The 27,923-nt window shown below is 37.5% G+C and overlaps 8 protein-coding genes across 15 annotated transcripts; 6 read left to right on the top strand and 2 right to left on the bottom strand.

Moving 5' to 3' along the window:
- Positions 1–4,516: 4,516 nt before the first annotated feature.
- LOC18029066 (uncharacterized protein DDB_G0279979) lies at positions 4,517–5,813 on the top strand. Its single transcript, XM_006411658.2, has one exon. It carries the CDS (start codon positions 4,697–4,699, stop codon positions 5,594–5,596), a length of 900 nt encoding a protein of 299 aa, XP_006411721.1. The 5' UTR covers positions 4,517–4,696; the 3' UTR covers positions 5,597–5,813.
- An 882-nt stretch (positions 5,814–6,695) lies between these two features.
- LOC18029065 (phosphatidylinositol/phosphatidylcholine transfer protein SFH2) lies at positions 6,696–9,548 on the top strand. The gene is made up of 13 exons (XM_024148574.1): positions 6,696–6,754; positions 6,838–7,087; positions 7,161–7,260; positions 7,350–7,616; positions 7,725–7,802; positions 7,892–7,993; positions 8,081–8,130; positions 8,226–8,325; positions 8,418–8,507; positions 8,605–8,755; positions 8,827–9,134; positions 9,235–9,312; positions 9,409–9,548. The coding sequence occupies exons 1-13, from the start codon at positions 6,709–6,711 to the stop codon at positions 9,421–9,423; spliced, it is 1,635 nt and encodes a 544-aa protein (XP_024004342.1). The 5' UTR covers positions 6,696–6,708; the 3' UTR covers positions 9,424–9,548.
- Positions 9,341–12,776, bottom strand: LOC18029064 (phosphatidylinositol/phosphatidylcholine transfer protein SFH6). Its single transcript, XM_006411656.2, has 9 exons — positions 12,506–12,776; positions 11,364–12,208; positions 11,234–11,283; positions 11,043–11,142; positions 10,733–10,948; positions 10,494–10,629; positions 10,046–10,398; positions 9,870–9,944; positions 9,341–9,761 (listed from the first exon to the last, which is right to left on the bottom strand). The coding sequence occupies exons 1-9, from the start codon at positions 12,537–12,539 to the stop codon at positions 9,726–9,728; spliced, it is 1,845 nt and encodes a 614-aa protein (XP_006411719.1). The 5' UTR covers positions 12,540–12,776; the 3' UTR covers positions 9,341–9,725.
- Positions 12,777–13,573: 797 nt separating this feature from the next.
- On the bottom strand, positions 13,574–17,293 carry LOC18029063 (transcription factor TFIIIB component B'' homolog). Of its 4 annotated transcripts, none has more exons than XM_024150051.1 (14): positions 17,136–17,293; positions 16,675–16,794; positions 16,415–16,582; positions 16,248–16,324; positions 15,949–16,158; positions 15,790–15,859; positions 15,498–15,703; positions 15,134–15,395; positions 14,953–15,047; positions 14,806–14,852; positions 14,517–14,706; positions 14,235–14,378; positions 14,004–14,171; positions 13,574–13,888 (listed from the first exon to the last, which is right to left on the bottom strand). In XM_024150051.1, exons 2-14 carry the CDS (start codon positions 16,721–16,723, stop codon positions 13,733–13,735), a joined length of 1,842 nt encoding a protein of 613 aa, XP_024005819.1. In that variant the 5' UTR covers positions 16,724–16,794; positions 17,136–17,293; the 3' UTR covers positions 13,574–13,732. The 4 variants fall into 4 exon arrangements, 1 of the variants encoding a protein (XP_024005819.1); XR_002897044.1 differs by having other exon boundaries at positions 13,634–13,888; positions 14,004–14,143; positions 17,136–17,285; XR_002897046.1 differs by having other exon boundaries at positions 13,634–13,888; positions 14,004–14,143; positions 16,675–16,772; positions 17,136–17,248.
- Positions 17,294–17,472: 179 nt separating this feature from the next.
- LOC18029062 (chaperone protein dnaJ 10) lies at positions 17,473–20,085 on the top strand. 2 transcript variants are annotated; one of them, XM_024149717.1, is made up of 10 exons: positions 17,473–17,617; positions 17,774–17,909; positions 18,144–18,203; positions 18,367–18,449; positions 18,655–18,820; positions 18,886–19,015; positions 19,122–19,280; positions 19,364–19,536; positions 19,638–19,718; positions 19,802–20,085. In XM_024149717.1, exons 2-10 carry the CDS (start codon positions 17,823–17,825, stop codon positions 19,895–19,897), a joined length of 1,035 nt encoding a protein of 344 aa, XP_024005485.1. In that variant the 5' UTR covers positions 17,473–17,617; positions 17,774–17,822; the 3' UTR covers positions 19,898–20,085. The 2 variants fall into 2 exon arrangements, with proteins under 2 accessions (XP_024005485.1, XP_006411716.1); XM_006411653.2 differs by having other exon boundaries at positions 17,474–17,617; positions 17,813–17,909.
- Positions 20,086–20,669: 584 nt separating this feature from the next.
- Positions 20,670–23,628, top strand: LOC18029061. Of its 3 annotated transcripts, XM_006411650.2 has the most exons (6): positions 20,670–20,821; positions 21,079–21,299; positions 21,421–21,809; positions 22,056–22,102; positions 22,203–23,154; positions 23,248–23,628. In XM_006411650.2, the coding sequence occupies exons 3-5, from the start codon at positions 21,524–21,526 to the stop codon at positions 23,148–23,150; spliced, it is 1,281 nt and encodes a 426-aa protein (XP_006411713.1). In that variant the 5' UTR covers positions 20,670–20,821; positions 21,079–21,299; positions 21,421–21,523; the 3' UTR covers positions 23,151–23,154; positions 23,248–23,628. The 3 variants fall into 3 exon arrangements, with proteins under 3 accessions (XP_006411713.1, XP_024005426.1, XP_006411714.1); XM_024149658.1 differs by lacking the exon at positions 21,079–21,299 and having other exon boundaries at positions 20,670–20,814; XM_006411651.2 differs by lacking the exon at positions 21,079–21,299.
- A 178-nt stretch (positions 23,629–23,806) lies between these two features.
- Positions 23,807–25,123, top strand: LOC18028361 (late embryogenesis abundant protein). 2 transcript variants are annotated; one of them, XM_024149538.1, is made up of 3 exons: positions 23,807–24,271; positions 24,577–24,794; positions 24,997–25,123. In XM_024149538.1, exons 1-2 carry the CDS (start codon positions 23,993–23,995, stop codon positions 24,754–24,756), a joined length of 459 nt encoding a protein of 152 aa, XP_024005306.1. In that variant the 5' UTR covers positions 23,807–23,992; the 3' UTR covers positions 24,757–24,794; positions 24,997–25,123. The 2 variants fall into 2 exon arrangements, with proteins under 2 accessions (XP_024005306.1, XP_006411712.1); XM_006411649.2 differs by lacking the exon at positions 24,997–25,123 and having other exon boundaries at positions 24,577–24,986.
- On the top strand, positions 24,685–27,739 carry LOC18028360 (bifunctional phosphatase IMPL2, chloroplastic). The gene is made up of 10 exons (XM_006411648.2): positions 24,685–24,794; positions 24,997–25,370; positions 25,663–25,741; positions 25,960–26,054; positions 26,143–26,192; positions 26,423–26,547; positions 26,718–26,784; positions 27,014–27,103; positions 27,222–27,333; positions 27,480–27,739. Exons 2-10 carry the CDS (start codon positions 25,034–25,036, stop codon positions 27,548–27,550), a joined length of 1,026 nt encoding a protein of 341 aa, XP_006411711.1. The 5' UTR covers positions 24,685–24,794; positions 24,997–25,033; the 3' UTR covers positions 27,551–27,739.
- The last annotated feature ends 184 nt before the right edge of the window (positions 27,740–27,923 follow it).

Genomic DNA, 27,923 nt, shown 5'->3' with positions numbered 1-27,923 from the left:
CCCTGTTCGCATCCGGGTTCATTTTCATATTAAAATGGAACAAAAAATCATATATAAATTTGTAATTTTTTTCTTAAATTATGTAATTTTTTTCTCGTGAAGTGGCATTCCGCCACTTGATGAGTGTAATGTGAATATGTGTCCACAGCCCACTCTCGTTTATCAACTGATATCAAAAGGTGACACTGAATGACCTCCTCACCTTCCGCAGCTCAAGTCACAGCCGCACAGCAATGTCAGCACTTTTCTTATCGCAAGCTATCACAAAAAGAATCATCTTTGGAATGGCAGATAACAAAAACCTTTGTATTGATGGATTCACTTCTGAATTTTTCATAGATAATTGGGACATCTTAGGCGATGAAGTTACTATTTCATTGAAGCATTTTTTTCACGACAGACTTTATAGCAATACTTAACACGCTTGATGATCATAATGTAAAGCTATATATAAGATATTTATATGTTTCATGCATGGTAAATAACAAAGTTGTTCATTAGTAGAATGAACCAAAACATTTAAGATTGAGCATTCAAATCATTTGTTGATGTTGAGACGTTTATAAATAAGTAACTACATCTTATTCATATTAGAATAAACCAACTATTATAATATTTATGTGCTTCAAACGCAGTTCCTAATTCCGGATTTGAGTGGACTTTAAAGATATTGACAAAATATATTTAACTCATAGAGAATTAGGGACTAATTTTCGATTGACCATGAACACTCATGTATGGTAGTTTTTTTTATTATCTATAAATCTGACACTAATATGATAAATAAATAGTCGAACTCCATGTGACTAATTAAGAACTCGTTGTGAACAAAATCTGAAGAATCGTAAGTGATTTGAGCATCAACATAGAACGTTCATGCGGGATCTTGTTGTCGTTGATGTTCGGAAGTGATTTTTTACTTTATTTTCTTTATAATCTATACGATCAAACAATTCAAAATATATCATCGAACGATATATATCTATAATTAATCTAGTTGTAAATCATAAATCATTATTTTATTATAAAAAAAACAATTCAGCCATTTACAAATGTCGTATGATTTCCTTTATCACAATAATTTACGTGAATATATAAGCTTACAAGTTACAAGTATTCTAGTCTTACCAAAGTTGTTTTTATCAAGTAATTAACACACAGTAAACTCCAAATTTTTTTTTTTTAATGTCATTCTAGGTTTTTTATGTTTCGTAACTTGATGACGAAATGAAGATTTGGTTCACAGGCTAACCTTGACTAATTAATCAATTAACCAACCCATGTGAATTTCCTTAATAGTCGCCTCATTAATTAATTTAGTACTCTCATCATGTCTCTATATAAACCGTAGTGTATAGCCTTATATAACACAAAACCAAGAATAAGAAGTAAAAGTTATACAAAGAGGAGAAAAATGACAAAGTCATTCACTCTTGTTGCACTTCTCTGCATCTGCTTCCTTCTCCACTCGCCAACTGGTCAGTTTAGTGACACTACTATATTTTTAAGTTTTTAACTATATATATTGTCATATTGATGAAAATATTGTTTAGCATAAATAAAAGAAAAATGGACGTTAATAAGAAATGCGATTTACTTTGAACGCAGTTTTGAAAGTAGCGGAAGCAAAGATATGTCAAAGGTACAGTCAAACGTGGTCGGGGAGGTGCACGAAGACGAGCCACTGCGATCGTCAATGTATCAACTGGGAGGACGCTCGCCATGGAGCGTGCCATCAGGACAAACGCGGCCGCGCTTGTTTCTGTTATTTCAACTGCAAAAATTAAGCGTTTTGGGCGTTTAAAACTTTGTTTGTGAAACCCTCTAGCTATATATGCATAATGCATTGTCTTATAAGTCATGACAACTGACAAACGTTTTATTGTTTCTTCCAAATAATAAGTTATGACTCTATTATATGTTGTTTGTTTCCATAGTCCGCATGCGTCTGTTTGCATCATGGTGATCCAAACAATAACAGCGTAATATATGAAATTCTAATAGTTTTGTCGATTAAAAAAGTTATATACTCAGTTACCATAAATTCTTTCTCCATCAAACATCAACCAATTATCTGGTTAATTATCTGACGCATTAGTTAATGATCTGGTTAATTATGTTGCATATTTCTTTCAACTAGCAAGACTATTGAGCGTAATTTCATAATGGGCTTTAAATGGAGTCCAATCCAATATATGTCACCGTTAATGGGCTTTAAATGGAGTCCAATCCAATATATGTCACCGTTAGGACTTAGGAGTTAGGAGTGTACGTGTTAATAAAGTTATGACGTCTAGGGCCGGATTTGAGAATTTGGGGGCTATAGATAATTTAAGAATAAATTTTTTTTTTTTTATAATTTGAAAGCCAAAAATTTAAAAAAATTTTGGAGGTTTCATCAGGTCCCCAAATTCGGCCCTGTTGACGTCACACGTATTTTAAGAATAATATATAAACTTATCTCATATATAATATTTTGACCTCAGCTTAGTAAAGCGGAAGACTGTAGTAGTTGCTGTAATCTTTAGGTCGCTTATTCGATTCCGGCTGATCGGATATATTTTTAACAAATAACTATTAGGATATGTACTCGGTGACGATAACTAAGCCGCGTGTGGGAATGTTCCATTGTGTATGCAATCTTTTTCAAGGGAAAAGCAAAACCTAAAATACATACAATATATTTTTTGTTAAAGTAAAATACATACAATATCATATTTCATAACGTTTGCAAATGCACTCTTACACTCGGTGTTACGATAGATCTGATCAATATATGAAGACACGTTTCACTTGTATGATCAATTAGACACACCAATCCGCATTTCAACTTTTTGAGAAAAGAAGTGAAGCTTTTGTCAAAGTGTATCCAATAATGAAAAATTTGAAATTTGAAATTATGAGACCACCTCTATTTTATAGTATATGCTTTTGGTTTGGAAAGGGACAAGACATTAAAGAAACAACAAAGAGTTGTTGACCTACAAGCCATTTCGCCATCTCTTAATGAAGAAGTAAGTGTAATTTATATTTATTTTTTTTCTCATTCCTTACGTAAAAAATTAAGCAAAAAATATATATAAAAATATATAAACTTCCACCTAGACAAAAATCTGAGTTAACCACTCGAGCAAAACGTATATCTATATATAAACATTAACTTATATTTATAAACCCAAAAAAGCTTTAGTGAACATAATTTACTATTGCCGTAAAAAAAACAAAAACATATGATTTCGATTCCATAATATTTTGTTTCGGCACAGTGGGCATGCTTGTACTGATCATTCAGTTTTATAAATTAATAATAAATATGTGCTAAAGGAGATATGAAATTGGCATGTCAATATAACAGCAGCTGCTTTACGGGTCGAGCAAATAATTACAAGTGGACAAAGTCACTAATATAGTGCGATGTTGCTTTTATTTTTCAATCAGAAATAATAAGAGTATTGATTTAAATCAAATATTTTCTGCTAAAAGAAATCTCAAGTATTTTAGTTTTCCTCTTTAGAAGTATAGTAGGACACTAGCCACTAGGACATAACAAGTCCTGATTAATTTATAGTACGAAATAATATCGATTAGAACAAAATGTCTTTTGATACTAACATATTTTTTTAACAAAAGACAAAAATACATATATTTTAGCCAATTACATGAATTTATTAGTCTATCGTACGCAGCATGCCAATGTGCATAAGAATTTTTGTAGTGAACGGTGATCTTCCCGGTTTTGTCAAGAATTCGTAATTAACATGTTCTTGTTCTTTTTCTAGAGTTATTCCTAGTGATCGTCTGAATCAATCACGCATGGTTTTAAAATTGATTTCAGTAGGTATATCTTATAATTTTTAACCACAAAGCAACTTTAAGCATATAACAAATAAAACAAACATTAGTTATTGTATTTTCTTTAGTAGTTGGATACTTTCCATGATCAGAAGTATTTTCTATCGAAGTTAATATGCTAAAAAATATTGTAACTAATAACGTTAACATGCTACAGCTTTGTTGTATTGATACATACATACAGTACAACATTTTTAGATCAAGCCTCCAAAGTTTTTTTTTTCCTTCGGAATTACCTATATTATTATGAATAAAATAACATTGTATATTTTAATTTGAAATTAAAATACCAAATGTCAAAACCAAAAAAGCTTTGCAGTAATTACCGCATATATTTTTGTAATACTATATAGTCATTTAAATTCCCTCCATATGTTTGTTTTTTTTGGATAAAAATATTTGTGTAGTATAAGTATCTTTCTGTGAAGAATTTGTAACACGTTTAACATAAAGAACGTAAAAATTTAAAATATAAAAAAATCGCGTTAGGTTATACGAGAAATTCACTGTTTCTTTCTTCATTTCAGTTTTAGATGATTTCTAAAAAATTGCTCGAAAATAATGAAAGTAAATATCTCAAAGTGCAAAAATCGCACTGAATGACCCTCTATATAAAGACGCACATAGATCAAAGCTAATTACTCTCAAGAAACAAAGTAAAAGGAAAAAAAAAAGGGAGAACAAAGAGAAAAACAGATTCTCCTCTGTTGAGATTCTCAATTTCTTTTCATGAATATAAACTGAACACAATTGGTGTCTAGAGATCCGAAGAAGAAAAAGCTTGAAAATCCTCTGTTTCTTCTGTTTTCAGGGTTTTCTTCTTCTTCGGTTCCTCTCCTCACCAATGGATTCTTTTACTACTCAGAAACCTAAATCAAGAAAGATGAAGAAGATTGCAAAAAAGTCTCGTGTTCAAACAATCTTGGATCTCATTTTCCGGGCGATTGAGATAATTGTTGTTTCGGTTACAGTAGCAAAGCTCTGCTATCAGCTCGTTATCACGTTTGAAGATTCTGGTGTCGCGGCGGTTATTTTCGCCAACCGTAATCTTGCGTTTGTTTTAGGAAACACGATAATCATCGCTCTGATCGCTAAATCCGGTCTACTACTGAATCAAGACCTCGATCAGAAGTGCAAAAGCAACGATCTTTACGAGGAGTTTATTCGGGAGAGCTCAAGGAGAGATGAAATTTCACGAGCCAAGATGAGAAACAGAGAAAAACAGAGTGGTGAAGAAAAGAACGAGACTAAACAGAGCATAACTGAAACCAGAGACAAACAGAATGCAGCAGAGAAAGAGACGCAGAGCACAACTGAGAACATAGCAAAACAGATCATTTCGGCTCAGGCGGGGAGACATACTGTAATTGAGAAGAAGACGAAACAGAAGACTTCTGAGAAGAGGGAAAAACAGAGCAAACCTGAGAAATTTAGAAAACAGAGCAATTCAGTAAAGCGAGAGAAACAGAGCAATTCAGTAAAGCGAGAGAAACAGAGCATAGTTGATCATCAGGAGGTAACTGTGAAGAAGATGGAGAAACAGAATTTGGCTGAGAAAAGGGAAATTCAGAGTTACCAACGAAGCCGGTCGGAGAATCTGGAGGGATTGGAGAAGATTTCTTTAGGAAGATTAAGGAGATCGGAGACGGATGCGTCTTTCGAAAGATTTGATTCCGACGATGAACTCCGATACAAGATCGAGTCTTTCATTGCGAGGCAGAGTAGGAATCAAAATGATGATTAGTTTTGTCTCTAATTCAGATAGAAATATCTGAAAATACAAAAAGACAACAATTTATGCAAATAATATTCAAGTGTCTGCTATAAAAGGGTAAAACTATTTCACACCGTTAGCATAAATAACTGCTGGTAATCCAGTGGTTAATATTTTAAACTTAAATATATACTTTAGTTCTTGTCAAGTTATATTTTGAACCATTTTATTTTAAGAAATAATTTTTATTTCGGTTTATTTTTTTTCTCTTTGTATATTTTTGGTCATTCTATAATAGTATATAGTTATATACCATTTATTGTGTTGTGATCTTCAAATACTACTTTTGGAAGAATATTGATCGGGTACTATTGCCAAATGATTTATGCTAATTAGAAAAATACTAATTTAAGAAGTATATTTACTGTTAATAATACAAAAAGGCAAAAAGATCCATGATGATGTCTTATATGCACAAGACTAGGATATGTTTCTACAAAAACCTTAGAAAATACTCATCATTTTCCCTAATTACTTTTCCGGTTTTCCCTAATTACTTTCAGATTTAGAAAACCCATAGACGGCCCCATGTTGACAAAAAAGAAAACGCTAATTTTTATGAATGAAATCAAGAAAAGTTAAAACCTTGTCACTCTCTCTCTCTCTAGATTTGTTCTCAAAGATTTTGGCGTTAATTTTGGAGCCGTTCTTAATTTGGGGTGAGAAGGAGAGAGATATATATCTCTTTCTTCTTGTCTCCTTAATTTGGGGTGAGAAGGAGAGAGATATAGTTCTTTCTTTTAATCTACAGGTAAAAAATATCTAGAAATGTGTTATTCTTTCTCACCAGAAACCCGCTGAATTTCACCCATATTGAATCGAATCTTCCGATAGATGATATATTACTCTAATCACACAAAACGTGAGATTTATGATACTTTTGGTTTATGTTATTAATTCTAATTAGCTTAACAAGATAAATGTCTGGGGATGCATGTAACATGTTCGATGAAAATGTCTAAATGGAGTTTCTTGTTTGATTTTTTTTTTCAGTTTCACCGATTGATTGTTCGCCAAGGAAATGGAAGAGAGTTTTTATTAAATTTCTTTTTTTATTTATTTATTTAATAGGGACTTAAACCATGGCGGATACAATGGTTGCACATATGGATCGACATAATAAGCTTGGTAAGATGAGAACTTTGTCAATCTTTTTCAGCCTACATTTTATTTATTTATTTGTTCTGTTATTACAAGCAAGGATCTTGCAGATGTTGAGATGTCAGAAGATGACAAGAAATTAACAAAGCTATGCTCTCTGAAGAAGAAGGCAATAAATGCGACGAACAAGTTTAAGCACTCGATGACCAAGAAAGGTCGAAGGCATAGCCGTGTGAGGTGTGTCTCAATCGTTGATGAAATCGACACAGAAGAGTTGCAAGCGGTTGATGCTTTCCGTCAAGCTCTTATCTTAGACGAACTACTTCCCTCTAAACACGATGATCATCATATGATGCTTAGGTCCGTCTTCTCAGTACCAACCTCTATTTCCAATTTCTTCCTTTGCATTCCTCTGATTAATCGAATCTCTCAGGTTCTTGAGGGCAAGAAAGTTTGATACCGAAAAGGCAAAGCAAATGTGGGCTGATATGCTTAACTGGAGGAAAGAATATGGCGCAGACACGATCATGGAGGTGACCTCACTTTTCTCGATTCTCGTTTTGTCCATCTTTCTCTCTAGTTAAAGCCTCTCTCTCTCTCTCTCTCTTTCTTCTTCTTCCAGGACTTTGATTTTAAAGAAATCGAAGAAGTGGTTAAGTATTATCCACAAGGGTATCATGGTGTTGACAAGGAAGGAAGACCTATCTACATCGAGAGGCTAGGCCAAGTCGATGCCACGAAGATGATGAAAGTGACCACAATCGATAGGTACGTCAAGTACCATGTGAAAGAGTTCGAGAAGACTTTCAACGTCAAATTCCCCGCTTGTTCCATCGCTGCCAAAAGACACATTGATCAGAGCACAACGATCTTGGATGTTCAAGGCGTGGTATGTGCTCAAATAAGCCCTAGCTAGCTTACAAGTTTTCCCCTAATAATATCTCTGTAAGATGGCATCTTGGATCGTTCGTTCTTTATGGTGTTTTTCCATTTGCAGGGGCTTAATAACTTCAACAAAGCTGCAAAAGATCTTCTTCAGAGTATTCAGAAAATCGACAACGATAACTATCCTGAGGTTCAGTTTCATGCCTTTCCTTCTTCTTTGAGTTGCTGATGGTTTTGACACAGAACCTTGATGACCTCTGTGTTTGTCTTTCACTCTAGACTCTGAACCGTATGTTCATCATCAATGCTGGTTATGGGTTTAGGCTTGTATGGAGCACAGTGAAATCTTTCCTTGACCCAAAGACTACAGCCAAGATTCACGTAAATTAAGCTCTTTTTTTTTTTGTTTTCATCCGCGCGCGTCTCGGTTAGTTAGTGAAAAGCCACTCTTTCTGTTCACAATGGCAGGTTCTAGGCAACAAATACCAAAGCAAACTGCTAGAAATAATTGACGCCAAGTGAGAACTTGACAAGTTTTTACATATGACCTTGGAACTGTTGCTTTATCTTCAAATGCGCATTTAAAAACCCTTTCTTCTCATTCTTTGTTTAGTGAACTGCCTGAGTTTTTAGGTGGTAAGTGCACCTGCACAGATAAAGGTGGATGTATGCGTTCAGACAAAGGTCCATGGAACGACCCCGAGATCTTCAAGGTAAAGAAACCGATATATCAATGAATGATTCATTTATTGTTATGATACAATACAACTTGTGATTCTGATTCATAAGTACACTATATACACAGTTGGTTCAGAACGGTGAAGGTAGATGCCCGAGGAAGAGCTTGTCAGGGATCGAGGAAAAGACGATCTCAGAATACAAGAACGAGACTAAGGTAAAACAAAAGCAATGACTTTGAAAAAAAAAATTGGACTTTTTCTTTCTTTGAAGTAAAATCTAACCTTTTTTTTTAAAAAAAATAACAAAACAAGTTGAAGAAATGCGAAACGTTCGAACCAGAAGAGACTACTTATAAGCATTCTCCTACGGAGAAGGAGAACAAGTTCATCGACAAGACTGTGGATGCTGCTGCTTGGCCTAGAAAGCTTCACAAGGCTAACAATGACTTTGCCGAGTCTAAAGGTTAGTATTCTGGTCAGCTCAAACCGGGTTTCGGTATAAGTTTCTTAGACCGTGAAACTCTCTCGATTCAGATTTAAACCCGTTGGAGAGTAAAGGCTACTTATACGGCGGCGTGATGGCATTACTTATGGGGATAGTTGGCGTGATGAGGCTAACCAAGAACATGCCAAGGAAGCTCACCGAGACGAGCGGCACAGACGGAGTCACGATTATGTCCAGGCACGACTACATGGCGATGGTGAAGAAGATAACAGATCTGGAGGAGAAATGCAACTCCATGGATGCTCAGGCTGCCTTATCTCTCGAGAGGGAGAAGATTCTCGACGCTGCACTTCGTCGTGTTGACCAGCTCGAGCTTCAGTTGTCTGAAACCAAGAAGGTGAAGCTCTCCTTCTCTCTCTCTCTCTCATTACTCTCTTATTCTGTTTTGTGACTGCTCTGTTTTTACTCTGTAATTTAAAAAAACAAAAAACAATTAGGCGCTGGACGAGACCATGGCGAGGCAACATGAGGTAATGGCGTACATCGAGAAGAAGAATAAGAAAAAGAGGAGGAAGGTAAGAAGATCACAAACTGACACCTTAAGATTGATTAATTACTTTTATTGCTTATCGAAAGTACATGGAAATAACATTTTCTTTTTGCATTTTCAGTTCTTATTTTTCTGAAAGACTGCTTCAGAGTGCGCTACAGTAGGAAGAGCGTCTTAAGCCTCAGGCTTCTAAAAGAAGCCTAGAAAATAAAATACATTTCCATTTTCTATAATTTTATGAACTGTAGAAGATATAATGACGAAGTTTTGTTTGACTGTGCCCAAGGACTCCACATTTTGATAATATGAAAGAGAGAATTCCCATCTCTTTCAACTAAACATGAGATTAAACTCGTTTTGTTTCAATAATTTGTTCTGATCTCGTTCTTACTAAGCGGAAACCTAAGAAGGGAAATACATCTTCTTTTTCTTCTTCTTCTAAAAACAGAACATTTGCTTCCTCTTCTTCTTCTTCTGGAAACAAAAACAATATTGACGATGAGTTTAGGGTTATTACATAATTGTTCAAATTCTTAATAAAATTTTAGGTTACGGCTTTAAAAAATTGAAGAAAAAACCGACCTGGTACTGAGCTACCTCCTGACGGTCAATGTAAGCGAGTAATTCTTCTTGTCTCATCAGAGCTTCATAAAGAGCCTGCTCAGAATAAGGAGCCGTTTTTAGAGAGCAAGAAACGTCTCAAGGTTCTAGTTTTGGTGGGTTTTATTTAGCTGTTGAACCTGGTATTCAATCATTACCTTCTTAGTGGCTATGAGCTCGGCTTCAAGGGCGTCTACACGGCAGACAGCTGCGTTAAGCAGTTCTTCTTTCTCATAAGGCATCTCAGATGGTTTTGACTGGAGAGCTCCAATTTTCTCCTCAAGTTCGGTTAATTTCTTCAGCACTGAATTGAGGAGATCAGCTTCCTCTGTAGCAGCGTTTCCTTCAATTTGTGGTTGGCTTGTAGGCGGTGGAAGCTGCTTGGTCACAACACGGTATGATACTGTGCGGAAGAATGTTAGAATCGCCATCACAATCGCCATGAAAATTACTAGGAGACGAGCACTGAAGCTTTCATGATCCTTTGGGACATTTGGAGGAATACGAACTCCTGCAAAAAGAGATAAGAGTGTTTCAATCATTTTTTTTCCCAGTATTTGATGCCAAAATTGGAAGCTTTCTTTTACCTAATCATAAAAAAGTTACCTTTCGATGGAACCCTATTGATAGCGGCGGGTTTAACCTTCCATGTGGCGTCAACAGCTTTGTCAACCATTGGAACATACTCATCATAACCAGCAAAACTACCGGCAAAGCTCGTTTCACCAGAACCAATCTTTGCCTGCAAAATAATCACTAGGAATATTCAGAACCCGTGGTGGATCAAGAAATCTACCAAAAAAAAAAAAACATAAAAGATAGAGAGAGAGTGAATTAAGTTATACCTCTTCACGAACAGGGGTCAAGCGGAGATGAGAATAACTCTTTACTGCCTTTGGAGACACGACGATATCTTCAGCTTCAGAACCTGATTCTGCAGTTGATGTGTCACTTCCCTTTATCCATGGATAAGATGGCTTTGCATAAGCAATGACTTTTCCCTCGCTGTTCAGAACTTTCACCACCTGCTTCGCGCGGTGAGCTCCCCCGTGAAGTACCATCTGCAGTAGTAAACCATTTATTTCGAAATTTAATAAAATGGACAAATATGAAAGCTTGGGTGTGTAAAGAGATATCAAAGGCCAAATAGGTAACCTTCAAGATATCCGGATTTTTCCAAGGCCCTTTATCAGAAAGCATACAACCTCCCTGATCTGCGCAAGTACATGCGCCACCCAAAAATTCAGGCAACTCACTGTAACAAAAGAAAGATACATTAGTGATGTAAGCAGAAAAATCGAGCCATTCTAGAGGGGGTAAAAAGATTAAGAGTTCATGCTACACACCTGGAATCGATAACCTCGAGCAATTTACTCTGATACTTGTATCCGAGTACCTACATTACAATACAGAACAGTCCAGGTGAATGTCAGGAGCCTTTAGATAGAACTAAGCCAAGGAAAAGTATTAACTTACATGAATCTTAGAAGTTGTTTTGGGGTCTAGAAAAGTCTTCACAGTGCTCCAAAGCAGACGGAATCCGGGCCCTGCATTGATGATAAACATTTGGTGGAGAGTCTCCGGATAATTGTCTCCATCAATCTTCTGCAACCGGGTAATAAGCTCGCGGGCAGACTTGGTGAAGTTCTTTAATCCCACTCCTTGGACGTCCAAAATAGTTGTACTTGAATCAATATGCTTCTTTGCAGCAATTGTGCAGGAAGGGAACTTGATCATAAAACTCCTCTCGAACTCCTTTACATGATATCTTAGATATCGGTCAATCGTTGTAACTTGCATCAGTTTGTTAGGATCAACTTTCCCTAGCCTTTCAATATACACAGGCCTGCCTTCTTTATCTACACTGTGATAACCGTGCGGGTAATATTTAAGAACATCATCAATCTCTTCAAACTCAAAATCCTGAATGATAGTGTCGGTACCGAATTCCTTCCTCCACTGGATCATATCTGCCCACATGTGCTTTGCTTTCTCAATGTCGAATTTCCTGGCCTTCAAGAACCTCAGCATCATGTGATAGTCATCGTGTTTAGTGGGAAGCAACTCCTCCATTACCAATGCTTGTCTAAACTCATCAACTGCCTGAAGCTCCTCGACATCACGAACATCTTCGATGGAGACAGAACTGACACGGCCTTCGTTTTTTCTTCTCTTCTTCTTGAGAGAATGCTTGAATTTCGTAGATGCATTGATGGCTTTCTTTTTCAAAGAACCGATTCTCGTTCTCCTCTCGTCTTCTGAATTCTCAAAGTCAGACTTTCTTTCTTTTTTCTCATCACTGCTCAAGAATCCTTCGAAACCTGTCAAAAAATAATAATAAAGTTTACTAATTTATTAACATTTCTTCACTAAACACTGAAGAAAACACATCCAACAATTGGCCAAAAGCCAAACTATTTCAAGAACTATCAAACAGCTGAAAATTACGACCTAACTTCTCTAAGCCCATTATTCGAAACAAAGTCAAATCGTCTCTCTATCCTAGCTTTATGCTTCAGTGAAGCCCTAGACAAGCAAATCCCTCGAAATCGCATAGAAAGAAACCCAAGGATTAAAAGATAGCAGAAAATGAAACAAAACAGATCTGATCCACTTACATGGCCTTGCGAATCGATCGACCGGACCTGACATCTGATCCTTTTACTAAATGAACGGAATAAGCAAAACTCTCGCTCAGATAAAAAATTCTCGAGATTGAAAATGCTGATCCACCAATCAATCCACCACACCAACACGAATCGCTCTTTTTTCTTGCGAATCTACTTCCTCACCTTAACCAGAAAACCCCTCAAATTTCGCCAAAATTAAAAAAAAAAAAAAAGGAGCAAGCTTTGAGAGGTAAAAGTGGAGTAGAATTCGGAGCGAACTCTGGACTATTTTTTGTTTTTTTTTGCTTCTAAAATTTTAATCGTTTAGCAAAAGAAAAAAAAAACTAAATTTATTTACCTGACACCTCTATTATTTACACTCGCTTCCTATTGTGAACCCCACACTTTTTGCTTCCTTCAGATCTTTTCCCTACTTTCAATTGCATAAACTTATTTTTATAGAATGCAAATTAAATCATCTCAAAACCAAAATATTTTCCAGTTCATACTTTCATTCATATTTGTTTTACCTTTCTCAATATTATAATTTTCTTTTTGTGCTTTACATTGTTGGTCTTATTTTATCATTTTCAAAGGTTACAAAATCAATAATATATTACTTCTTTAGCAAAAAAAAAATTATAAGTAGATAATAGAGACGAAAAATCAAATATGAATCACCAACAATATGGCAACAACAGATTTGGCCGAAGGAAACATGGTTGGGCATTAAATGTAGAAATCGAGGTTCATCTGTAACGAAATCTAATGTAGGGCTTATAAATAATTATAATCTGAGAGAGGGGCGTGATTATAATTAAAAAAAATAGAAGTGAGAAAGTTGTACAATTGATTCGCTTTTTGTCACCAGCCGACGAAGATCTGACGGTCGTTAATGGCCGTAGGTGAAAGTTTAACGGATCTACGATCAATAGGATGTAACGTCAGTATCAGAGAAGCACAGAAGAAAAAGTTGGAGAAACAGAAAAAGAATTTAAAAAGATCGACGAGAATTTCGCCGACAAAACGGAGCAGTAAACGATGAGTCAACAGTCGTTTGGCCATTAGTTGTCGGCTTTAATTAAATACTTTTATTCCTTTTAAATACATAATTAATACATTTGAACAGTTGTTTCTACAAATTTATACTCAAAATAAATAAACGTGATTAATTAGAAGAAAAAATAACTAAGTAATGATTTTATTACGACCAAAAGACTAATTTGTTTATGTAGTTTACATATCGCTTTTATAAGAATTCCAAAAATCATCATCTCCCTCATCTTCACCGTCCGATCTCACGCCATTTTCAATATCCCCACCGTCCGATTCCTTAACTCCAGCTATTCCATCACCAGCTCGCTCAGTTTCCTCAGACTTGGTCGGCTCCTCCTACACATGTCAACACAACAGTGTTTTATAACGATGGGTACTTATGGAAAAAAATTAACAGATTTTGGCGGCAACTTGAAGAAGAATATAACGGAATATCCGAATGTGTAATTACATTCTCGGGAACATCAGTAGTTGTCTCTGCCTCTGCTCCAGCTTCTTCTTCTTCTTCTTCTTCTTCTTCTTCTTCTCCTTCCCTTGCAGCCGCAGCTTCTTGTTGAAGCTTCTTAATCACATTCTGGAAGTGAGTAAGGTCTGCAAGAAAAAAACACATGCTAAATTTCTATGGCTCACCCAAGGCACTAAATAGAGAGAGAGAGAGAGAGGGAGAGAAAGGATCTCTCACGTTTGACCGACTTGATAATGCATCATTAAGTTTCAATGGATACCGGCGTTCTTCCAATTTGAATTTCAGCTTAATTTGTTCACGCGTTCTATTAGGAAACAGTTGCTGTACCATCGATAGATTGCTCCCAAACTCTTGAATTCCCTAATCAAAACAAAAAAAAAGACAATAAAATCTATGATGATTATGAACAGACAATATCTCCGGTAAAGGTTATTTGCCATTTCGATCTAAAAAAGAAAGAACCTGCATTTTAAGATTCACTGAGATCAAGTTTATTACCTCATAGAAGAGTTCGGTATCTTGTTTTGACCATCGAGTTCTGGAAGTCTTGTTCATGTACGTTTGATAGTTAACCGGTGAGTCCGGTTTAACTACGTTAGTTTCTTGATTTTCGTTCTCCTCTATACCAAATTCATCTTCTGCGTCAAAACCTTGAGAATAATACTGGTTATCCGATGCATTTGTATTACTGCACATAACACACACTCCATCAGATGAAGTAAACAAACTAAAACACTCTGTTTTTACCATCTCCTACTATCCATCTTCTCTGACATGAATATAGTACCTTTCTTGGGCAGGCGGCACAACAGCAGCTCCCTTTGCTTCCTTTTTCTGTATATTAGCAAGAAATAGACAACAAGAAAAGTTCAGAAATAAACAACACAGATACGCAAAAAAATTCCATAGAATCTGTATAAACAATGATTCTTACCTCCATCCATTCTTTATATTCAACAAGGCGAAGCATATCTTTAATAGGCAGAAATCTGATTTCGTCATCCGGGGTTTCAAGCAATTCCTTCTCCACTAGAATAGGGAAATGCATAAAAATAGTTGGTCAGATGCTACAGATTCTATAATTACCGACATAAGCTTTTGGTGCAGCTAGTTACCAGTTCTTTTTCTCTGTCGACGACTTGAATGCTTGAACTTCTTCTTCTGCGGATTTTCGCTAGTCTTATTTGGATCCTCTTCACCGGTGATTTTCCGCTTTCGAGCAGTAGCTCCCTTCGATCTCCCTTTTTTCCTTTCTCTTCCAGGCCGTTCTTCTACAGTACTCCCCAAACAATTTTCTTCCTCTCCTATAACTGTATTGTTTGTCCGTTCTTCGTGTTCCCGTCCCCCAGAAGCATTTTGCGCTTCCATCTCAGGAACCTGTTCAAAAAAAAAAAAATTACAAGCAGAACCAATTTGAATATTTGCCAACTTAAAACAGTACACTTAGAAAAGCAAACCCAAATTGCCAAAAATTCTTACCGTTTCTCTGGGTTCTTCTTGAAGCTCTCTATAAAATGTAGTATTCGTATTGAAATCGTTTCTTGATTCCACATTGGCCATAAACTCAGACTCGTTAGTACCCGTTGTAAAATAACCAGTATCATCAACAGAGTAATGAGACTCAGGTTCTTCAATCACAGTGTCGAGCAACCTCGGCTTTGGCTGGAACTTTCCAGTATGGTGCTCTACACAAGCACAACATTATAATTCGGTTAGTAGATATATTAAACAGAATTTAAGCATATGAATGTCGATTTTCAGTGAAAATTACCATATGCTCTGGTCATGCCTTCCTCCTGTACAATATCAAGAGTTTCCATGTCCAGATGAGACTCTTCCTCCTATAACAACATTAAAACTTACAAAAGCAGTTTTAAAACTGAAGTAAAAGAAGTGAAACGTCGGCTTTATAAAGTGTATTCACACATACCCTTGTTTGCATCCTTTGAGTTTGAACACGGATAACTTCATCCGTTTCAGGAGTAACAAAATCTCCAAACGCTGCAGAATCTTGTGCTCGAGGATCATCAGGATTTATGCCATCATCACATCTTTTTCCTTCCAAATTCACGTTAGTACAAGCACGAAGAACAGATGGTTCCATACACCAACTAACCCTTCCTAAGAATACATCTACATTCTGAGAGAAGAAAAAAAACGTTAAAAACATGAAGCATAGACCAAAATAAAAAAAAGCAAATTCAAAAGGTACAAAGGAAACCACCTAACCTCTTTAGATATTGTTCCACCGGTAGACTGGTTGATGGTTCCACTATCAGGCACAATAGTCTCAGAAGTTGAAAACTCTGCAAATACAGAAATCACACCTTAAATCAAATACTTTCAACTTCGAACAACATACAGAAAAAAAAATTGGTTGAGGGAAGAAACAAAACTGTTGGGATAAGCCGATGATGCATCTACAGAAACCAGATGTTCGCTTTGTGTTGAGAGTTTTTCCTTGGCAACATCGGTAGGGAGAGTTGGTTGGGAGGTTAAAAGAGAGACTTGCTTCTTCTTGGGTTGTGGTCTACCTTTCGGTTTAAACCTTGCACCAGCCTTAGCTATATTAAATCCAAACTCATATGCTTCAGCCAAATTAATCCAAAAACGTCATGAGTAATCAAAGTGGACAAAAAGAAAACCCCCCAATTACCTGCTGGTGCAGCGTGATCCAAGGGTTGATCATCGAAATCTAAATCCATCGACTTCGTTTCACAAATACTCTGCCTCTAACCAAAGTGTCACCTCCCTCTTTAATACAAGACGAAAGCTACTGTCAAACAATCAAATATTTATCTACGTGAGCAATACGCAGACGAAAACAAGATCAATGACAAATCTCAAGTCTCACCACACACACATTCAGAAAAGCAAAAGCAAGGAAAAAATGTTGTTATCAAGCAGACGTCCAAAGGATAAACAAAGAAACACTTGGTGTTTCCCAGCAAAGCTTAGAAATTAGAACAAACTGATCATAATTTCCAGAGAAAATTCAACTACTATCGAATAAATGGGTTTCTAACTTCAGGTCTTTGTAACGGGAGATACACATATCTCAGCACAAAAATCAACGGCGATTCGTTACTCGGATGGGGAATCGGAAACAAGAAATACCCGATAAACGACGAGACGATCCATTGTTGCAGTCGCTAGGGCTTACCGCTACTCGGAAACAAGATTGGCCGGGAAAGGTTTGCGTTTATTATTTTTAGATATCCTTACAGCAATTGAATAAAGATCGTGCGGGCTAGTGGTAATTGCTTGAAGATTGGTTTTGACCTCGCGCTAGGTTCGATTTCCTTTCTCCTCACAAACTCTTAAATGCTTAAACACTTAAGCCGTGAATGCGCGCTTAAATGGGCTCAATTTTACGGTGTTTCGAAAGGTAAAGCCCAAATCTATTTTCCAAGTTCCTACGAAATGAAACAAAGCTTTTCCACTGTCTTACCAAATCTTATTTCTGCGTTCGCAGATCAATCTCTTCCTCGTTTCGGTATTCCGCCAAAAGTAGCAAGTCTTTGTCTTCGTCTGTTTATTCATCTACCGCGTCTAGCTTCTGAATTTTTAGTTTATATATTTTTTCTTCATATCGCAAGGTTAGTGTTTGTGTGTGTTCTAATTTGATTTTTCATTTCCTGAATTCCTCCAAGTTTTTCTAAGATCTGTGATCAGATTCTTAACCATCGCCTTTTAGCTGCTCAAAATTCGTTTGATTCGTCTTTCCACAAGCTTCTTGGCTTCGTATGTCTCAGAATTATCTGCGTTTTCGTATCCTTTGAGATCGGTTTTAGAGTTTGAGCTATGGTGAAGGAGAGTGAGTATTACGACATTTTAGGCGTCAAGACTGATGCCTCAGCTGCTGAGATTAAAAAAGCATATTATATTAAAGTAAGTCTTCTTCCTCTTCTTCTCTGTGCGATCATCAGATTTCGATCTCTTTGAGTTTAAACTAGTTTTCAGGTAGATTGTCACAGAGCAATAGAGTATATGCTTAGATTCGTAGATATTGGAATGTTAATATCAGATACTGGATTATGAAAAAAACTGGTTATCCGAATTTGGAAGCTTTTGGTTTTGATTATATGATCAATTTCTTTGGCTCTCTTTATTTTGGGGGAGCAGGCAAGGCAAGTTCATCCAGACAAGAACCCTGGTGATCCTCAAGCTGCTAAAAAATTTCAGGTGAATCAAGAGAAAAATTCTTTTTTTTTTTCCTTCACTCTGGGTAAAAATATATAATCATCTCTACTTTTAGGTTTATAAGTTTCCTCAACGACCTTACGAGTGTTTGATTGATTAAATACTCTCGATCACTTGAATTCTTACACTGCTCATGTGAATGAAGGTACTAGGTGAAGCTTACCAGGTTCTGAGCGATCAGGAGAAGCGAACTGCTTATGACAACTATGGCAAAGAAGGCGTTCAACAGTAAGTTTGCACGCTATTCCCCTTTCCGTATGATGCATTCTACATTTGATGCAAATTCCGGTTTGTCCCACACTTAAGGTCATTCATGTCAATCCTAGAGATAACCTCTAAGATACATATGCATCATTTGAGAATGTGATTGGTGTAAATGCTTAGTTTCTATTGGATAGTATGTTAATTATTATTATTATTATTATTTTTGCAGGGATGCAATGGTTGATCCTGCAGCTGTATTTGGCATGCTCTTTGGTAGCGAGCTGTTTGAGGATTATGTTGGGCAACTTGCTCTTGCTTCAATTGCATCACTCGATGCAGAGTTAGAATCACATGAGCCTGAGACTAGAAGACAGATGCTTCAAGACAAGATCAAGGTACGTTGTTTTCTTTCTATTCGACTGTTTTCTTTAGCCCTGATGTTTATGATTCATCTGTGCAGGCGATGCAAAAGGCAAGGGAAGACAAGCTTGTCGCTACATTGAAAATCAAACTCGAACCATTCGTGGAAGGGCAAACCGATGAATTTGTAAAGTGGGCTAACGCAGAGGCAAAGCGGCTCTCTACAGCTGGTAAGCAATCCTTTCTCAAGCGCTCTTATAACTTTCGGCTTTTTCCGCTCCTCAATTTAATCATACAAATGTTTTTTTTTTTTATATATTCTTTGGGTACTGGCAGGTTTTGGTGAAGCAATGCTGCACACTGTGGGTTACATTTACACTAGAAAAGCTGCGAAAGAACTCGGAAAGGACAAACGTCTCATGAAAGTACCGTTCTTAGCTGAATGGGTGCGTGACAAAGGCCACAAGATAAAATCTCAAGTGATGGCTGCTTCTGGTAAAAAAAAAAAAATAAACAATCTTTAAGCTGAAATTTTGGCTTCCATAAGCGGGTACACCGAAAAAGCATTTTTTTCGTAGGTGCGGTTTCGTTACTTCAGTTGCAGGACGAAGTGAGCAAGCTGAATCAGGAAGAGAACAGAGAGGAGCATATTCAGAAAGCCATTGAAGCTAAAAAAGATGCAATGCTTCAATCCCTTTGGCAAATCAATGTGCTTGACATCGAATCAACCTTATCTCGTGTCTGCCAAGCGGTAATATCCACCGTGATGACGATCCTATTATTATGACATCAATTATTCCATTGTAAGAACTAAATCTTGTTGTCTTTTTTTTGTTTGTTTGTTCTTCTCAGGTGCTTAAAGATCCAAGTGTTTCAAAGGATGTTCTTCGTGCTAGAGCTAGAGGATTGAGGAAGCTCGGAAACATTTTCCAGGTGAGTCATAGAACAGAAACAAACAAAAAAAACATAAAGTTCGTTGTCTAATATAACAGAAAACTCTGGTACGCATTTTATAGGGTTCTAAGAAACCATACTCGAGAGAAAACAGCTTGCGTCACGAAGAAGCCACCGTGAAACTTCACGCCGGAGATTCCTCGAAACCGGCGACGTAAATTAAGAAAACCAAAATTCGTATTTAGCGTTTTGAAACGAAACGACCGTTTTTAAAAAAATTCTTGAATGTATGGTAACGATTCCTATTTTTTTTTCTCCTTTAAATTCATATTGTGCGAAGTGATGGTGTCGTCTTTGTATTCCCTTTCTTCATTGAATCTTTTTCTTCCGTGTTGGCATCACAAAACTCCAGGTCGCGTATCCTGGAAGATAAATGGACAGAGACATAGTTTTTTCCATATTTTATAATTTGGCCCCTCGAATATTATAAATTTTCGATTTTGGAATCTAGTTTTAGCTTGAGAGGCCCCATCTAACGACGTCACTACGAAAAGTTGCCGGTTAATTATTCGTTCTCCCTCCGTTTTTGTCCTTTTACGTGACGTGGCACTACTCACCGTAAGTCACTTTAATTCCGCTAACTCTGACGGCGTCACTTCAATTCCGCTAACTCTGAGCATTAAACCGAACCGATTTGTCTTGGTTATAGGGTGTAATATTTCATTGTTTTTTCTTTTAAGAATAATATACGTATAGATTTGTGGATTCAATTACTTAAAGAAGCTTAAAGTCTTGAGACATTTGATAAAATATTGATATATCATATGATCGAAATGAATCAATTCATCTCGGTTCGGCTTTGTGTCTAGTACCAATACACACCTACCGGATTTTAACGGCGTGAAATAAACCGTCAGAAAAGACTTGTATTCGTCTCTTTCCCTCTCCTCTCTTTCTCTCTCCTCTCTTTCTCTCTCTCTATACGAGGGAAGGAACAAAGCAAAGGCTCGAAGTGCTTGTTTCTCTTTCCTTCCTTTCTCGCTCTAACAGACCCTCCTCTCTCTCTCCCTCTTCCTCTCTCTCTCAAACTGTCATCTTTCTCTTCTCCGTCGACGTTCTGGGACTTCGGGAGCAGGTTCGAGGTTCGTGACTCTTTTAGCATCTGTTTGATTTGTTTTGTCATCCTTTTTTTCTTTCGGAATTTTATTTTCGGGTATCGAATTTAGGGTTTCCGTTTCTATTTTGAGTCACCTCAACATGGCCTGTAGATTCTCCGGCCTTAATTTCGGATCTGTTTGATGCTAATTATGACACTTATGTGTTCCATTGAAATTTATTTACTAGTTCTTTTGGCTTCCCTAAATTTGTTTTTTTTTTTTTAATTTCCGGATTTTCTTAGTGAAGATAGTCATGGCAGTTCAGTGATTTAGAAACTCGTGGGCAGGAGATAGATCGATATGATTCCTTCTCTATCTTCCCTATTGAGATTTTTCTCTTAGCGCGCAAGTACGTTCTTCGAACTGTTGCTGTTATTTGATCCATGACTAGTAAGCTCCCAGAGATCTTATCCGTGGGTCTCTGACTCTCCGCTAAGTGATATGCAACCTGGACTTGAATCGGGTTTGTCTGGCTCTGTGATGATTTGATTGTCTGATTGAATTTTTGGTTTCTCAGCTGCTGATGCAGTTTGAATTCCTCAATCGTCGTTTCTTAAATTGATTAAGTGTTGTTTGCTTTGCAGTCTAAGGTAAACGGGATTGTTGTCCGTGTTCTACTGACTATTCATTCGCCAAGAAATTTCTGCACTGTCTTGCTTACTAGTTGCGAGTTCACACGTTTCGGATATGGGGAATGCTTGTTGTGTCGCTGCTCGAGACAAAATGGTCGTGCCTAATTCATCAGTTGGTGAGAATCTGCAGAGGAGCAATGTCAGGCATTCTCCAACTTGGAGTTTCCGGTGGGATAATAGAGGACGTGTAGCTGGTGAAGAAACCTCTCTCAGCTGGTTATCTGATGGGATTAGTCGGAACGATGGTTCTGAGATCAAATTTGAATCCGCATTTGTATCATCTGAAGGCTCCCCTTTGGACAGTTTTCGGACACAGACAATGCAGAAATCTCCGGCCTCAGGTAAATAATTTCAGCTTTTTTTTTTTGTTTTTGTTCCTTGGAACTTGTGAACTTGAGGGAAACACATGTATGGTGTTACTCACTTGGGAGATTTTTCTCACCTGACCTCTGAAATGTCTTTAGAGTCACGATGAGCAAAAAGACAGTGGCTATGTTTATTGATAGGATTTGTTTGTTTGCTTCTTGCCTTGCCTATGCACCTTTCTTGTTCATAATCTATTATGATTGTTCATGATATTGTGGCAGATCAATCATTTCCAAGAAATTCTTTCATGGATACAGTCCTCGAACAGGTAAAGCGTGTTTCACCAGTAGCTGAGTTCTCTCATTTCCTTTGAAATTTTACCTTTGTTGATGCATAGCCTCTCTTTCGCATTTCTATATGTCGCACAGAAAGAAAATGATTCAACAGAGTCTGCAGCACCACCGTATCGATCTCCTGCACAATTGTCTCTTTCACTGGCTTCACAACCATCTTCTTTTCCAGCGTCACCGCTTTCGTCACAGAGCTCTTTGCATCCTGCAAGTTCATCGACCGTTAAACTGACACAGCGCCCTCGTCTATCAAGGCAAGTCTCAGATGGTCAAATCTATGGAGTGAACTCACTAAGTAGAAGCTCAGCAACTAAAGAGAGGCAGGGGACTCCTGTGAGGTATGATTCTTTTCAGAGTGGACCATCTGAAGGTTTGTCACTGCAAGCCTTTTCTGAAATGATGTCATCTTCTCGCGGCGAAGAGCCTTTGTCTTATGATAATGGTTGCTTTGGGCTTCAACGTGACAAGTTAGACCATCATTTCAACCGAATCTCCAGTCATCAGCAGCAAACCTGTGGTGCTTGCTCTAGATCCTTGTCTGAGAAATCCTTGTGGAGCAGCCAAAAGATTTTTATGACCAACGAGCTCTCTGTTTCTGCAATTCTAGCTTGTGGGCATGTCTATCATGGTGAGTGTTTAGAACAGATGACGCCGGAGATCGATAAATTCGACCCTTCATGCCCAATATGTACATTGGGTGAGAAGAAAACGGCGAAGCTGTCAGAGAAAGCGTTAAAAGTGGAGATGGATTTGAAAGCTAGACACAACAAAAGACTCAGAAACCGAGTTTTGGACAGTGATTTTGATTGCGATGATTTTGTAATGTTTGATCACAGCTACAGGGCAGCAGCAGCAGGAGGCAAGAGCCCGAAACTGGTCTCGAGTTCGAGTGTCAAAAGCTATTCCGCAAAGCCTTTCTTGGCTCGGCATTTCTCTTTTGGGTCCAGAGGTAACAGTAAATGCACTAAAGAGATTCTTCCTGTCAAAAAGAAAGCCTTCTTCTGGACCAAATCCAGCAAAATATGAACTTGTAAGCCGCTCTTTCTCTCTCTCTCTCTGTGTATAGCGAATATACCAAATCATTGAATTACAAGTAAGACATTGATTGTGGTTGTTGTTTCAGATTCTGCGTTGCTCTGTACTGACTGACGCATAGAACTCGACACACACGGAGACGGTACCATTCAATTAAGACAGGCTATTTGTTGTTCCAAATGTCCTCGTACGCTTTTCTTTTATTTTATTGGTCACTAAATTTTCACACATGTAAAGTCACAAATTTAGAATACAAGGTTTGGGATTAAAAAAAAAAAAAAAAACACTGGATCATTTAGTCTATAAATTATTCTGGCTGTGCATAGATCAGAATTGGACTGAGAAGGCAAACGATTGGGTATGGTTTGTATTTACGTCTACCAGCTTGACCTCAGTCAAACTTATGTCTGTAAATATTGATTTGGTTCTCCTTTTTTATTGCTGGTTATCATATAGATATTAACAAGAACCTTTTTGTGAATGACATCATAGGTGAATGACATCATCATTTGTCTAGTAAAACTATTAAACAACCAACGAAGTTAGGGTAAAATATAAACGTTTTTTGAAACACCGATCGAGATGTCTTTTGTGAGAATTTTAAATTTAGTCCAGGAGAAAGTGATTCATGTCGGGATGAGTATGCTCGTATAAGAACACACATGTGCTTACGAGGCGATACACTAAGCATCTTCGTTCGCTATATTGGGGCACGTGTCTCATGACCATGCACATGAATACACAACAGATACGCATAACGTGTCCTTGAAAGACGCATATGTTTTGTAGCAACGTTGGATCGATTGAGAGAGCTGAGAAGGTTGTTAATTAGAATGGCTGATCTGAAGGACGAAAGAGGAAACCCGATCTACCTGGCCGACCAACACGGGAAGCCAGCTCAGCTGATGGACGAGTTTGGTAACGCGATGCACTTGACAGGTGTCGCAACCACCGTTCCTCACCTTAAGGAGAGCAGTTACACCGGTCCACACCCAATCACTGCCCCAGTCACCACCACCGATACTCCTCACCACGCACAACCTATCTCCGTGTCTCACAACCCTCTTGGAGACCATGATCTCCGCTGGTTCGGCATCTCCTCAGCTAACTCGGTAATATATACTTACATAGCATTCATACATACACTCTGTCTATTTATAGAACCTAGGTGCATATACATCTGAGCTATTACATAATTTAATCTGTATGTCTTTGAAGAAGACGGCGCTTATCCGTTTAATTAGCTTGCAACTTCCACGTATAATTCCTATCTCCATTTCATTTTATCTTATTTACATATGTGTTTCCATTTCATTTTTTTTGGTTAAAATGTATGAAACGGTTCTTATTATTACATTTGATCTCAGCCAAAAGGTTAGATAACGATATTGAAAATCCGATGTGTATATATATGTAGACGGATGAGGATGGTCAAGGAGCAGGGAGGACAAGTAATATAACGAACGAAACTAAATCAAAGGTAGGCGGGAACGAGTCATCAAGCGCGAGGACCGTATCTGTTCACGAACCGCACGTTAAGAAAGGTTTCTTTAAGAAGATCAAGGATAAACTTTTGGGCCACCACGACGACCCGTGAAAGCTTCCTTACGGATGGCGACGATGAAAACGGGCGTAGTTAGTCATGCTTTATTTTCTTTTAAATCATACAAATACTTTTTTTTTTTGTTAATAAAAGAAAAAATTCTTGCAATCACAATTCACAATCATGGTCTAAATTGCAACATGTTTGAATTATTTATTTGTACGGTCTTCTGATTTGCATAATCGTCATCTCTCTCTATTTAAACCCCGTCTTTTTTTTTTTTTTTGTCGTTAGTGTCTCGCTGTTTTCCGTCATTTCCCTCTCATTGCAAATGATAGCTCAGTCGCACTTGTTCTTCAAGTCCTTCGATCTGTTTCCGCCACCGTCTCCGGTGTTGCGGTCTCCGATTCGCTCTCTTCATCTCTTCTCTTCTTCTTCTTCGAAAAGCAGTCGATTATCCTTTCTCTCGTCTTCTGTAAGCGCTGTTCCGGTCTCCCGTGGCCAGATCTCCTTGACAATGGCCTCGAACTCGAAACGGCCTTTGGAACTAAGCGCCACCGATCTGGATCGATTCGCCTCTGTCGGAAATGCTCTGGCTGATGCTTCCGGCGAGGTTATTAGAAAGTATTTCCGGAAGAAATTTGACATTGTCGATAAAGATGATTTGAGTAAGTCTCGATTGTCTCTCTATTTTTTTGCCTAAGTAGTTTATTATATCAATGGATCTCTGCTCAGCTTGGCCATCTAATAGAATTTATGTTGAAAGCGGAATTTGATTGTTAAGCAACGAACTGGCCTAAGTGTGCTTACCAAATACTAAGAATCATAGATAACCTAATGTCATGCTTTTATATATCACTCAACTACCTCGTCGGCTAAATAATTTACAGCCTCTCAGTCATTTTTACTTTCTGAGAGTCCAACATATGTTCGTGTTTTTCTGATTTGGATCATCGGTAGGTCCTGTTACAATCGCTGATCAAATGGCTGAAGAGGCAATGGTTTCGATTATATTCCACAACTTCCCTTCTCATGCTATGTGAGTTTCCCTTTGAATATTTTTTTTCTTGATAAATTGACTCTGTTTCCTATATAGAGGAGGTGATCACAGAGGAATTTAGTTGTGACTTTTTTTTCCCTCCAAGAAAATGCCACATTGATTGCTCTCTTTCCTTGTTCTTCAGTAGATGAACAGATAAGAAAACTATGCTGTGTTTTTGTTCATATTTATTTACATTGCAAAAGCTGAATCTGTAGATATGGTGAGGAGAAGGGTTGGAGATGCAAAGAGGAATCTGCCGACTATGTTTGGGTTCTGGACCCAATCGACGGAACAAAGAGCTTTATCACAGGTCCACTCTTTGTTATAAGATTTCTTCATATCTATTGTCTTATCAAGAGTTTGAGGATTTGATTGTTCTATCAATTACTTCGTCTCAGGGAAACCCGTGTTTGGTACGTTGATAGCTCTGCTATATAAAGGTCAACCGGTAAGACACCAGACTATGTTGTTGTTTGCAAGCATCCTATGTTTGTGCTATGAACTATAAGCACATTCGGATGATCAGATTGGGAATTCATATCACCTAGGATATAATCTGTTTTGTGTTCATTGTAGGAGAGTTTTAAACATGCTAAACTTCTGACAGCGTTTAGGAACTTCTATGATTCTGAGGAATTGCATGTGGGCTTACTAACTGACTTTTTTTTTCCCATTCAGATTCTGGGTCTGATTGATCAGCCTATTCTAAAAGAGAGATGGATAGGAATGAGTGGAAGAAGAACTAAATTAAATGGGGAGGATATCTCAACGCGATCTTGCCCAAAATTATCACAAGCGTATTTGTAAGTTTGCGTTCGCTGAGCCATTCTAGCGTTCCTTCGGTAGTCAGCTTTTCAAAGAAATAGATATGTGATATGCCTTTTTAGTTTCGTGTTTCAAGAAGGCAAGAACCATTCTCATGAGTATACTCTTTAATCTCACATTTTGTTCTTCTCATATTTGGACTGTCCAGATACACCACTAGCCCGCATCTTTTCAGTGGAGAGGCAGAAAAGGCATATGCTCGAATTAGAGACAAGGTCCGTACTTATTTCTCTAAGGAATATAGTTAAATTGGCATTGTTTCTTGGTTGGAGGATAGTACAGGCAAATGAAACCTATTTGAGACCTCCTTATGAGACTTTGAAGTGCTGCATAATAACAAATCTCACAATGATCAGTATATCAATTGAGTTTCTTATCTAATTGGTTTTCATATGGGATTCCTGAATAGCTTCCCTTCTGGCTTGTCAAAATTTATCATAACAGGTAAAGATGCCATTATACGGCTGTGATTGTTATGCTTACGCTCTTCTGGCTTCTGGTTTTGTCGATCTTGTTATTGAATCCGGTCTAAAGGTAAAACCGCTTTCAGAATGACTTGCCAAAAGTAAATGCCCCATATACTGTATCAATTTTTCAACTGGTAGTGTCCGTTCACATCATACTAATTGAAGTCAATGTTATTGTTCCCCAGCCATATGATTTCCTTGCTCTGGTTCCTGTAATAGAAGGCGCTGGAGGTACCATAACCGATTGGAACGGTAACCCACTTCTGTGGGAAGCTTCTTCCAGTGTAGTTGCTACAAGTACGTTCAATACTCCACAAAACTCTGTTTCTTGCTCTTCTTACATAGATTCTTGATCTCAATCACAGACTCAGAAAAACAAAAGATCACGTAACACCTGAATGTGGAACAGTTTAACATCTCCATCTATGTTTCTTTGGTCACAGGCTTTAATGTTGTTGCAGCTGGAGATCCAGACATTCATCAGCAAGCATTGGAGTCACTTAAGTGGCAGTGAAAAGCTTTCGCTGGTGCATTAACTTGTCTACTTTAAGTGTCTTCATAATTTTCATGCTTCATTACGATCACTTCGTTCATATTTGCTTGTTTTGATAAAAGAACTGATAGTGATGTTATAATCTACCTGGTTAGAGTTTTAGGTTTAGTTTTTTTTGTTTTCTTGAAATAGGAAACCAGAGTTATTTTATTTTTGGCGTTGTGTCTAAATTGTCTAGAAAACAGAATTAGCAATTTGCTAAAAATAGAGCATTGAATATCAGCGGTGATCATATCCTCCACCAGATTACAGCATACTCCAAAGACTGGCCACACATATAACAACTCACCATTTCTCTCTTTCATGACCTTTTTTCCTCCCTCTTTTCTTCAAC

The sequence above is a fragment of the Eutrema salsugineum genome, unplaced genomic scaffold, assembly GCF_000478725.1.
Source record: "Eutrema salsugineum unplaced genomic scaffold, Eutsalg1_0 scaffold_1, whole genome shotgun sequence".
Classification (NCBI taxonomy): Eukaryota; Viridiplantae; Streptophyta; class Magnoliopsida; order Brassicales; family Brassicaceae; genus Eutrema; species Eutrema salsugineum.
This window is presented reverse-complemented; position numbering and strand designations above follow the sequence as displayed.

Coding starts and splice junctions, on each gene's coding strand:
- LOC18029066 (XM_006411658.2), top strand. CDS start 4,697: ATGGATTCTTTTACTACTCAGAAACCTAAATCAAGAAAGATGAAGAAG.
- LOC18029065 (XM_024148574.1), top strand. CDS start 6,709: ATGGCGGATACAATGGTTGCACATATGGATCGACATAATAAGCTTG. Junction 7,617..7,724: donor TCTTGGATGTTCAAGGCGTG/GTATGTGCTCAA, acceptor TTCCATTTGCAG/GGGCTTAATAACTTCAACAA. Junction 8,508..8,604: donor AATACAAGAACGAGACTAAG/GTAAAACAAAAG, acceptor TAACAAAACAAG/TTGAAGAAATGCGAAACGTT.
- LOC18029064 (XM_006411656.2), bottom strand. CDS start 12,539: ATGTCAGGTCCGGTCGATCGATTCGCAAGGCCAT. Junction 10,949..11,042: donor AAAATCCGGATATCTTGAAG/GTTACCTATTTG, acceptor TTACTACTGCAG/ATGGTACTTCACGGGGGAGC. Junction 9,945..10,045: donor AGCTCATAGCCACTAAGAAG/GTAATGATTGAA, acceptor TATTCTGAGCAG/GCTCTTTATGAAGCTCTGAT.
- LOC18029063 (XM_024150051.1), bottom strand. CDS start 16,723: ATGGATTTAGATTTCGATGATCAACCCTTGGATCACGCTGCACCAGCA. Junction 16,159..16,247: donor GTGGAACAATATCTAAAGAG/GTTAGGTGGTTT, acceptor TTCTTCTCTCAG/AATGTAGATGTATTCTTAGG. Junction 14,379..14,516: donor ATACCGAACTCTTCTATGAG/GTAATAAACTTG, acceptor TGTTTTGATTAG/GGAATTCAAGAGTTTGGGAG.
- LOC18029062 (XM_024149717.1), top strand. CDS start 17,823: ATGGTGAAGGAGAGTGAGTATTACGACATTTTAGGCGTCAAGACTGAT. Junction 17,910..18,143: donor AAAAAGCATATTATATTAAA/GTAAGTCTTCTT, acceptor TTGGGGGAGCAG/GCAAGGCAAGTTCATCCAGA. Junction 19,537..19,637: donor TATCTCGTGTCTGCCAAGCG/GTAATATCCACC, acceptor TGTTCTTCTCAG/GTGCTTAAAGATCCAAGTGT.
- LOC18029061 (XM_024149658.1), top strand. CDS start 21,524: ATGGGGAATGCTTGTTGTGTCGCTGCTCGAGACAAAATGGTCGTGCCT. Junction 21,810..22,055: donor GCAGAAATCTCCGGCCTCAG/GTAAATAATTTC, acceptor ATATTGTGGCAG/ATCAATCATTTCCAAGAAAT. Junction 22,103..22,202: donor TGGATACAGTCCTCGAACAG/GTAAAGCGTGTT, acceptor TATGTCGCACAG/AAAGAAAATGATTCAACAGA.
- LOC18028361 (XM_024149538.1), top strand. CDS start 23,993: ATGGCTGATCTGAAGGACGAAAGAGGAAACCCGATCTACCTGGCCGAC. Junction 24,272..24,576: donor GCATCTCCTCAGCTAACTCG/GTAATATATACT, acceptor ATATATATGTAG/ACGGATGAGGATGGTCAAGG.
- LOC18028360 (XM_006411648.2), top strand. CDS start 25,034: ATGATAGCTCAGTCGCACTTGTTCTTCAAGTCCTTCGATCTGTTTCCG. Junction 27,104..27,221: donor TTATTGAATCCGGTCTAAAG/GTAAAACCGCTT, acceptor ATTGTTCCCCAG/CCATATGATTTCCTTGCTCT. Junction 27,334..27,479: donor TTCCAGTGTAGTTGCTACAA/GTACGTTCAATA, acceptor CTTTGGTCACAG/GCTTTAATGTTGTTGCAGCT.